The sequence below is a fragment of the Harmonia axyridis genome, chromosome 3 (assembly GCF_914767665.1).
Source record: "Harmonia axyridis chromosome 3, icHarAxyr1.1, whole genome shotgun sequence".
NCBI lineage: Eukaryota > Metazoa > Arthropoda > Insecta > Coleoptera > Coccinellidae > Harmonia > Harmonia axyridis.
The window spans coordinates 50870827-50882402 of record NC_059503.1 but is presented as its reverse complement, the minus strand read 5'-3'; the positions used below and the strand labels follow the sequence as shown (position 1 = coordinate 50882402).

The 11576-nt window shown below is 36.0% G+C and overlaps 1 protein-coding gene across 1 annotated transcript; it reads left to right on the top strand.

The window, feature by feature from the left end:
• Positions 1 to 401: 401 nt before the first annotated feature.
• On the top strand, positions 402 to 1619 carry LOC123675430. Its single transcript, XM_045610789.1, has one exon. It carries the CDS (start codon positions 402 to 404, stop codon positions 1617 to 1619), a length of 1218 nt encoding a protein of 405 aa, XP_045466745.1.
• The last annotated feature ends 9957 nt before the right edge of the window (positions 1620 to 11576 follow it).

The following is an 11576-nucleotide window of genomic DNA, read 5'->3' as shown; positions in this document are numbered from 1 at the left end:
TCCAGTAGACGAAAGGACCGAAACGAGATCAATTTTCCGCAGTAATCAGAGGATGAATGGTAAAATTGTATGCAGACTCAAGGTAGGACGTTTATCTTTCCAATTTCCATATTACGAGGCTTGTTGAAGAAGACGACACAGAAGAGATATTTGTTTTTTAACATTTTTGAATTTTGAAATTGCATTTGAACATTGTTGATATTTGTGATTATTGGTTTGATTTATTTTGTGAGAATATACAGCTATTTAACGTTCGCTATTAGGTAGTACGAATTTTCGATAATTTTGAGTTGAGATAGCGTAATCGAGTTGTAATTGATTTTAGAGTTTTCTGCTTTGATTTTCGTTCGTTTGAATTTTCAGTTTTTCATTGAATATTGATCGAGTAATTTTCATTAAAAATGTCAACTTTGGGCGATATAACGATAATTGAAAATCAAATATCCAATGCTAAATTATCTGCTGTCAAAGCATTGCATTTCATTTGTTACGGTGATGAAGGCGAACCACGTAAGGTCCGTAGAGCGCTACGTAAATTTTCGGGTTTTGTGTGGGACAGAAACTCAGACCAACACTCGACGAAAGTACAAGACGTTCATAAACAACTAAGACTCCCAGACCTGATAACCGTTTCCAATATGCTTGGCTTGGATTATAGTGGAACCGATGACGTAATTATCGATCGTATATGCTCATTTTTAATAAAATTCGAATATGGCTTTGAACAAAATGATGAATCGGAGAGAGATGACGAAAATGACGACGAGACGGAAAACACTGACGACGAAAATGAAAACAGTGACGTAGAAAAATATTCCTCAAGACATGACAAATTCAATAGACGAAAAATGAAGGAAAAACAGAGTTTTTCATTGACTTTTCGAGACGTGGAAGATAGTATCAAGTCGTTTGACGGAAAAGACGATTATCCAATAGAAAGATGGATCGAGGATTTCGAAGAAATTGCAGAAGTGACGGGATGGAATGACTTGCAAAAGTTGATATTTGCAAAGAAATCTTTGAAAGGTCTCGCGAAACTATTTATACAATCTCAAAAAGGTATTAGAACTTGGAGTATTTTGAAAAGAAGATTGATTCAAGAGTTTGAAGTCAAGGTGAACAGTGCACAAATACATAAAATTTTGATGTTTAGAAGGATAAGACATGACGAAAATGTTCAAGAATATGTATTGATCATGAGGGAAATAGCTAGTCGAGCTAATATAGAAGATGAAGTTATCATTCAATACATCATAGACGGGATACAAGACGAATCATTAAATAAAGTTATATTGTATGGTGCCAGAAACTTTCAAGAATTCAAGGAAAAAGTGAAACTCTATGAAACTATTTCCAAGAAACAACCTGTAAGATGTATCAAACCTTCCAAGACGAAAAGAGACGAAATGAGACATAAGGAAAAACATGAATTTAAGAAGGAATATAGAGCTGAAATTAGTCATCAAAATAGGTATAAGCAAGATCTTTGTTATAATTGTGGAAGCCACGGTCATAAATCCAAAGAGTGTCCAGACAGAAGTAAAGGCGTGAAATGTTTTAGTTTTGTAAGAAATTTGGTCATTTATCATCGAACTGTCCTGACAAAATTTCACAACTGACTCAAACTTCTAAAAATGTAATTATTATGAATATAGTACCGCGAAATGCAATAACATTGACGTTTGACGAAATTAAATTATTAGCATTATTTGATGCCGGCAGTGATATAAGCGCCATTAGACAAGACGTGTACGAATTATATTTCAGGGACGATTTGCTTTCGAAGGATAAGATCTTAGTTAAAGGAATAGGATCGAATCGAGTCAAAACATTAGGTTCAATCAGGAAAAATGTTGAAATAGACGGCGAAGAATTTGATATATTGTTTTACATTTTACCTAAACCGGCTATGGATTTCCAAGTTATAGTTGGAAATAATTTATTGAAGCAAGCAGAAGTAGTCATAAGAGAAGAAGGAATAGTTGTACACAAAATAGATAACTTCTTGATGAGTATTAGAGTAGATGAAAAAATAGATGATGAAATTGATTTGAATCACATAAACGACGAAAAACACAGACAGTTAGTTAAACAAATTATTGAAGATTATAAACCAGAAAAGACGAAGTCAACTGACATAAAGATGAAAATCATACTCAAAGATGAAGAACCAATATACCAAGGGCCTCGAAGATTATCACAACCGGAAAAGGAACAAGTAGAAAAACAACTTGAAGAATGGTTGAAAGAAGGAATCATCAGGGAAAGTTCATCAGATTTCGCCAGCCCGATAGTACTTGTACACAAAAAAGATGGTACCATGAGATTATGCTGTGACTACAGAAAGCTGAACAAAAATACCATAAAGGATAGATTCCCTTTACCTTTGATAGAAGATGTATTAGATAAATTAGAAGGTGCAAAGATTTTTTCGACGATCGATTTGAAGAATGGATTTTTCCATGTAGATGTAGAAGAGAGCAGCGTCAAATATACTTCTTTTGTTACCCATAATGGACAGTATGAATTTCTTAAATGTCCGTTCGGTTTGTCAAACAGTCCACCTGTTTTTCAACGATTTATAAATCACATCTACAGAAAGCTAGCAACACAAGGTATTGTGATATTTTATTTGGACGATCTCATTATTCCTAGTAGTACGATAGATGAAGGAATAAAAAGATTGAGAATAGTTTTAGATGTTGCACGTGATTATGGTTTAATTATAAAGAAAAAGAAGTGTCAATTTTTGAAAGAAAAAGTACAGTTCTTGGGATACCTTATAGAAGATGGTAAAATACAACCGTCAGAAGAAAAAACGTTAGCGATCAAACGATTTCCAGAACCTACAACTGAGAAACCACTCCAATCTTTTCTTGGCTTGACTGGATATTTCAGGAAATTCATACCATCTTATTCTATAATTGCAAAACCATTGAGTGATATGCTGAGAAAAGACATGCCCTTTAAATTTGAAGAAGCACAAAGAAAATCTTTTCAAGAGTTGAAAGATCTACTTACTTGCTATCCAGTGTTGCACATTTTTCAGAGAGATCTACCAACGGAGTTACATACTGATGCAAGTAAGCATGGATATGGTGCATGTCTCATGCAAAGGTCAAGAATTGACTCTAAACTGCATCCTGTATATTTTTTGAGTAAGAAGACGACCCCCGCTGAAGAAAAATACAGGTCGTATGAATTAGAAGTCCTCGCAGTGATAACAGCTGTTAAGAAATTTAGGACTTACATACTAGGAATGAAAATTAAAATAGTGACTGACTGCGCAGCATTCCAAAAAACTATGCAGAAGAAAGACTTGACTACAAGAGTGGCGAGATGGGCTCTTTTGCTAGAAGAGTATGATTACGAAATTGAACATAGACGAGGAAGTAGAATGTCTCATGTTGATGCACTTAGCCGTTACCCCATTGTGATGTTAATGACTGAAGAAGATGGATTATTAGAGAGAGTAAGAATAGCTCAAGGAAAAGACGAGAACATTGCGACCATCAAAAAATTATTAGAAGCAAAAGAAGAACATGAGAATTATTTCACTAAATATGGCATAGTATATAAATATATGAGTGGTAAAAAACTTTTAGTCATACCGAGAGCCATGCAGACAGAGATTATTAAAAAGGCACACGAAGAAGGACATTTTGTCGTTAAAAAGACAGAAGAATTAATTGAAAGTGAATATTTTATACCCAGGTTGAAAGATAAAATTCAAACGGTTATAGCTAATTGTATACCTTGTATTTTAGGCAACAGAAAGGAAGGAAAAAAAGAAGGATTACTTCATCCGATTTCTAAGTTAGAAGGCCCTTTACATACTTACCATGCTGATCATTTAGGTCCCATACCATCGACGAATAAAAATTATCAGTACATTTTAGTGTTAATAGATGACTTCACCAAATTCACATGGATTTACCCTACAAAATCTACAACTGCTAAAGAAACCATCAGTTGCCTAGTCAAGCAGCAAAAAACTTTCGGTAACCCGAGTAGGATAATTACAGATAAAGGTACAGCATTTACTGCAAAAGAGTTTGAAGATTACTGTAGTGAGGAAGGGATTCAGCACGTGACGATTACAACGGGTGTACCTAGAGGTAATGGACAAGTGGAGAGAATAAATCGAACAATCATCCCAGTTCTTACAAAGCTTAGTCTAGAAGATCCAACTAAGTGGTACAAGTTTATCGACAGAGTCCAGAGAGCACTCAATTCGACGTTCCAGCGGAGTATTAAAACAACCCCTTTTGAAGTATTGATAGGAACCAAGATGAGAAGAAAGGAGGATATAATTTTAACAGAACTCATAGAAGAAGAAGCGAAGAAACAATTTGACGAAGCCAGAGAAAATTTGAGAGAAGAGTGTTAAAAGCACTTGATGAAACTCCAAGATGAAAATCGTAAAAATTTTAATGCAAAAAGAAAGAAAGCCGTTGTTTACAAAGGAGGTGACCTAGTTGCGATTAAAAGAACCCAATTTGGTGTAGGATTAAAAGTGCATAAGAAATTTTTAGGACCATACGAAGTGATCAAAGTGAAGAGAAATGATAGATATGACGTAGTTAAGATAGGAAACCACGACCCATTCGGACATCGACTTGTTCGGAGTATATGAAGCCTTGGACACAGTATGAATCCGAGTCGGATTCTCAGTAGGATGGCCGAGTGTGGGATCCAAATTCTTAACACCCGACTGAATGATACGCTACTGACTTTACGAAACGACAACTACACGATCGACCCTAAAATGTTGCACCATGCAGATTTATCGATATAGGGAGACGTAAGGGGAAGAGGTACTTGAGACTTAAAACAGAGACTGAAGTACGATACAGACGAACGAGGGTGGAATTCGACGTAAGATAGTAGACGGACATAGTTAGGTATTCGACGTTAGAGACGAGACGGGAAAAGTTAAATAATTCGACGTGATAGACGCATAGAGTTCGACGTAAAAGAGTAGACGCAGCGAGTTAGATAATTCGACGTTAGATATAGACGGATAAACGCGAATAATCAGACAATTAGACGATTAAGAATTATACGAAATAAAATAGCTTCGATAGTTCTATAGACGAAAGTTCAGTGGCTGTACATTCAATTGAAGTTGAATTGTACATTGTGTAAATAAACAATAGTTAAGTTCCGGCGGCCTTTTTTATATAAACCCCTAGACAACGATATAAAAACCCTACAATATTTATAGATAGGTGAATGAAAATGTTTGCTCTTTACCCTTAACGCAGAATTCCAAAACAATTATCTCGTCATTGTAATTTGGTTGCCCACCTCACGGACAGGCTTAGCCTTTGTGGGAACTTTGTTTGCTTTTGGATTGTATAATATATGTGTAATGGAAAAAACGAGAAAACGTTAACTTTGTGGTCCTGAAAAGGACCGATAGCAATATTTCGATGGTGAAATTTAACCTCCGAAACCGTACAACGTGCGACCTTGGCGTTTCAAAGCATATACGACGTCCATTGCTGTTACAGTCTTCCTTTTTGTGTGTTCGGTGTAAGTTACAGCGTCTTTAATAACGTTTTCAAGGAATACCTCAAGTACACCTTTAGTTTCTTCGTAAATCAAACCAGAGATACGTTTCACCCCACCGCGGCGGGCCAATCTTCTGATAGCGGGCTTCGTGATTCCTTGGATATTGTCTCGTAGAACTTTCCTGTGACGCTTAGCGCCACCTTTTCCCAAACCTTACCACCTTTGCCTCTGCCAGTCATTTTTCCGTTAACGATTACAATAACAAGAATTAACTAAAAGTTTTAGCTCAGATCTTCTTTTTGTATAAGGACCGGAATTTATATTCCCTTCGCCTCTTCTTTCCTTTCACCTATTTTCTTCTTTTGTCTGGTCAGGAGGCTTTCCTCCCTACTTCAAGTCACTTTTTTCTTCTATCTAGTTCTTTGAAAGAGGTATTTCCTCTTATCGGTCGTTCTTACTTTAATTTGTATTATCTTTCTTAATTCCTTATTCTCGTGCTCTTTCAACGTCTCTATTATCTTCTTTCTATGCTTATTTACTATTTGTTCAATAGTTTCAATTTTCAGTTCTTCTCTGATTTGTTGGTTAGTTATATACCATGGGGCGCCAACCGCTGTTCTTAATACTGAATTTAGTGTACTTTGCAACTGGTCATTATTGTTGTCCTTCGAATTATACCAGGTAACTCCTGCATACGTAATGCTTGGTATTAGCACTATTTTTATTATTTTCAGCTTGTTTTCTAAAGAAAGTTTACTTCTAGGGTTGAGCAATGGGTACAATCTGCCGTGCAATTGCCTTGTCTTTTTTCTGTTTTCTTCTATCTGTTTGTTAAAATTCATTCTTTCATCCAGTATAACTCCCAGATATTTTGCTTCATTTTTCCATTCTATCGTCTGGTTATCTATTCTGACGTTTCCTGCTCTTTCTTTCTTTACTGTTGTTCCTCCGAAGTAGATTGCAACTGTTTTCGATGTGTTTACTTTGAATCTCCATTTCTTGAAGTATTCGATCAGTGTATTTAGGTCTATCTGTAGCTGCTTAGTGATTGTTTTCCGCATTCTACTGTGAAAGTATATGGCAGTGTCATCTGCAAACTGGGCTATCTTGCATCTATTCATTTTCGGTATGTCTGCCATATACAGGGTGGCCACTTTTTCAATGGGATTGTATTGGTAACTTTTAAACCATAAGAGTTAGAAGGTCGGTCAAATGGACAAAAAGTTGCATGCATAGAAGCATTATCAAGCAGTTCAAACAAATTGAGATTATCAGGGCCGGTTTTCGGGATATCATAAGAAAAGTAAATTATGTCATTTTTCTTTTTTTCCCACTTTATTTCAAATATTATAAAAAAATGTTACAGGAATTTTTTATTCGACAGTAAATTATTCTCAATTTGACGTAATCAGATTTCGTATCCAACGTTTCGTACTCTCTGGGCCACCCTCAACCTCATTTTTTTCAATACGGACCTGCATATTTTATGACATTTTTCGAAATAACTTTTAACGCTGAATTCAACGATATATCATACAATGTCATTCAAAGTTGATTTTCAGGAGATTTTGACCCTCATCCAAAATAAATGGTGTGTATGTAAGAAAAAACAAGTCTATTAACGATATCAATGTTCTGACCCAAATTCAATCGAACCCAGAAAAAAAATCGAGAACTGAGGCCAGTGAATGGAATTTTTCGAAAACTGCTCTTAATAAAATAGTCAAGAGACGCGGATACAATGATTTTAAATTTGAATACCAAGCCTTGCAAAAATTATATCGTAATGCTCTCAAAATAAATTTCGATTCTGTAATTTGTTTTAACGGAACAAATGACAAATACAACAATAGTGATACCTCGCGAGAAAATTGAGAATGTTTTGGAAGGTATTCAAGGAGACCAAACAAGCAAATGTATAAGAAGTATGGGTTCCAGAACCGTAAAGTGCATTTTACAAAATGGTGGACATTTCGAACACTTACTTCATTAATTTTCATTTACTTTCGAATAATCATTTGATTTTTCTTTCATTAAATGATACTTTCGTTTAATTATTATGAATTGAAATATTTAAATGATTATTATGAAGAAGAACCAAGAAACCAGTATACTGGTTTCTAGCTTTGATTCTAATATGTTCCATTTAGTTCAAGATGGGTAAGTTGATTTTCTTATCGAAATTTATTGCATATTGCATGTTGTTAATTAAACTAAATGAAGGTAATACAGATCCGACCCGAAGAAAATTGGATAAAAAAAATTGGGTCAAAATCTCCTGAAAATCAACTTTGAATGACATTGTATGATATATCGTTGAATTCAGCGTTAAAAGTTATTTCGAAAAATGTCATAAAATATGCAGGTCCATATTGAAAAAAATGAGGTTGAGGGTGGCCCAGAGAGTACGAAACGTTGGATACGAAATCTGATTACGTCAAATTGAGGATGATTTACTGTCAAATAAAAAATTTCTGTGACATTTTTTGATGATATTGGAAATGAAGTGGGAAAAAAAGAAAAATCAAAATGACATAATTTACTTTTCTTATGATATCTCAAAAACCGGCCCTGTTAATCTCGATTTGTTTGAATTGCTTGATAATGCTTCTATGCATGCAACTTTTTGTCCATTTGACCGACCTTCTAACTCTTATGGTTTAAAAGTTACCAATACAATCCCATTGAAAAAGTGGCCACCCTGTATATGTTAAACAGTAGCGGTCCTATCACCGATCCTTGGGGAACTCCGGCTTCTATTTCTCTAATCGTTGGCCTGGTACTGTCGATATTCACCCTAAATTTTCTATTGGCCAGGTACGATTGTATCAATTTCGTAAGTTTGATTGGAAATTTCATCAACTTCATTTTGTAGATCAGTCCCTGATGCCACATTTTATCGAATGCCTTTTCTATATCCAAGAAAATGGCACCGGTGTTTGTTGAGAGGTTCAATTGCTCCTTAATATTTTCCGTTATTCTTACCAGTTGATGGATCGTTGAATGATCTTTACGAAATCCAAACTGATGATCAAGAATTATTTTCTTTTCTTCTAAGAAATCTGTCAGTCTTCTATGTATTAATTTCTCTACCACTTTACTGATTGCCGATAAAAGGCTTATGGGCCGATAATTCGTTGGATCTTTTTTGTTTTTTCCTTTTTTCCAAATTAATATTGTATTCGCCGTTTTCCATTTGTTTGGATAATATCCTGTTTTTACTATGAATCTGGCTATTTCAAAGATTTCATCTCGAGCTTCTCCTGGTAAGTTTTTAATTGCTTGATTGAGTATTCCGTCTATCCCAGGTGCTTTTCTATTTTTTAAAGTTTTGATAACTTCTTCGACTTCTTCTTTAGTCACTTCTGTTGAATCTTCTCCCATTTCATTGTGATCTTCGTCTGTAATATTTCCATGTAATTCGACTGAGAGGTTGAATTGGTAGTCGCTGATTTTTTGATTTGGCTTGAATTGATCTTCCAGAGATTCCGCAAACAGTTCTGCCTTTTCTTCATTTGTGACAGCTTCTTGATTTCCCTTCTTGAGTGCTGGAATATTCACTTTCGTTCTCCTTCCAGTTAGTGCTGTCGTCATTTTCCACAGTGATTGGTCTTCTGTATCTAGTTCTTCTAACTTCTTGTCCCAGTCTTCGTTGAATACTTGTCCGACTCTGTTTTTCACATCGTTCGTCAGTTTATTGAGTATAGTTTCGTCACTGGGGTTTAATGTGCGTCTATACTGTTTCTTTGCCTTTTTCTTCTCCTCTAACAAAATTCTCACTTCTAGAGGTAGCGGTCTCTTCTTCGGTATTTTTTTTATTTTAGTCGACTGTACTTCAGCTTCGATAATCCCCTTTTCTCTATCCTCGATTGCTTCGTCTAGCTGTTTGTTGCTTTCTATATTAACACGTTTTGTTTGAATTATTTCGTGGAATTTTGCCCAATTAATTGTTTTTCGGTGTGTGGGTAATCTATCTGTTCTGATTTCTAATGTCAAGATCATTGGGCTGTGATCCGATGAGAGATCCATCCTTGTTTCTATATCGTAGTTAGCTGATTCATTTTTCATTAGTGCTATATCCAGTACGTCCATTGTACCTGTGGTTTCGTGGATATGAGTGGGATCTTCTGGGCCTAGTACTAGCAGATTGTATTTGTCTGCTATGGCTCTCAGTTTGGTTTCTTGGGGATTTGTCTTCCTGCTGTTCCAATCAGGATGCTTCGCATTTAAATCTGCCGCAATTATCGTAGGTTTTTTAGTTCGGAAGAAGTTTTTTACATCGGCTTCTTCTAATCCATTGTTCGGGGAACGGTACACAGAGTAAATGTTTATTTCACCTACCTTCGTTTCAACACTCACCCCTGTTTCTTCGATATTTGCAGTTTGGACTTCTGGTAGTTCATGGTGTACAATTTCTGTTTTCACTAAGACGGCTGTACCTCCTCCTCTACCTTATTCTCTGTCTTTTCTGTATACAACTTCTCGAAAAGCTTAATCAGTTTTTCCTGCTCTTTTAAGAAGGCGATCTTTTGCTTCATTGTCGCGTTGGTAGCGCAAAATTGTAGAGTCATTCTTCCTAGAATGGCAGCTTGATTGTCATCGTTTTTAATAGATTTTTTCCCTTCTTTAGGTTGCTTTTCCACTTTGTTTTCTGGGATTTTTTCTCGATCCTTTTTAGCTTCATTCTGTTCAGCTTCCTTTTTGGCATCCATATTTTTTCTATTTTCCATTATTTTGGTACACGGATTTTCTTTGGGTAGTGGAGCATCTCGGTATTTGGGTTTTTGATTGTTTGGGTTGTTGGGATTTTTCATACATTTGATGAATGTCGAAAGATGGTCTCCTCCACAATTCGCACATTTCGGTAGTGTTGTGATGGGTTTGTGGCACTCCGCTGTCACGTGTCCTTCTCCGCACTTCATACATTTTTGTTCTGCATGGCAGAATCTTTGTGAATGTCCGTATAACTGGCATCGGTAACATTGAATAACTTCAGACCTTACTCTGAGACTTTCTACCTGAATAGAAATTCCACAGCACTTTTTAAACTTCGAAAATATTCCTTTGTAAGCCTTGTCGATTTCGACGAGCACTAGGGGGATAGGATATCCATTCTTCCCTTTCATCCTCGTTATTTTTGTAACAGGATAACCTTGATTATCTAGGTCAGCCGTTATTTCCTCGTCGGTGGACTCTAATAGTACTCCACGGAGGACTACTTTTAGTTTCTCTTCACTCTTTAAACCGAACGTGTGAAATTCTTCGTCACTTTCTTTTAAAATCTTGTACAGTGCCCTATAATCGTCTTCGCTTTTGGGTTCGATTTGAACCCTTTGCGCCACTAATATCACTTTTTTGCACTTCACATTTTGTTTCTGTATCTCCTTGTTCACTTTATTCCATCTACTTTTGTTTCGTAATATCAATTGGGCGATTCTTTCACTTTTCGTGTTTTTTATTGATCTCCCGTTTCCACTTATGTTTTTGTTACTTGCCTGTGCTGCATTTTCTTTGTTTGTCTTTTCTTCCGAGTCCATCTTCTTTACTTCCTCAGTAATTTCTGGTTCTCTTTCGATTTCCATTTCCATTTCATTCTCGCTCAGTAATTCGAACGAGTTCGAAGTTTTCACAGCTTCTACCTTTTGTTCTTGAGGGGGCTTTGGGGTCGTTTTCTTTGGTTTTTTGTAGGCTGGTTCACCTACTGCTTCCTCGATTTCATTTCCATTTTGTCTTTCGTTATTTTCCTCCCTCCTCACACGTCTGTGCAATTGCTCGCAGATATCTTCAATGTCTACTTTGTTCTTGAGCAAATAATTACCCTAAGTCACAAAATCTTGTATGGTTTAATCCATTTCGGTTAACTCCAAGAAGTCAATAACTCACTACAGTACTGAAAAGTACTAAAACACTTCTTGAGTCGTAACTGAACACAAGATTCACTTAACGTCTCAATTGCCACGTGTTTCACCACGTGATCACTAACTCACTCTTTGCGCACCTCGATGCGCAACCCGCACACTATAACGTTCACTTCGACTAAACTAGTTAGCGTACCAGCA

What these genes read in the sequence shown, in the direction of transcription:
- LOC123675430 (XM_045610789.1), top strand. Translation starts at nt 402, where the DNA reads ATGTCAACTTTGGGCGATATAACGATAATTGAAAATCAAATATCCAAT.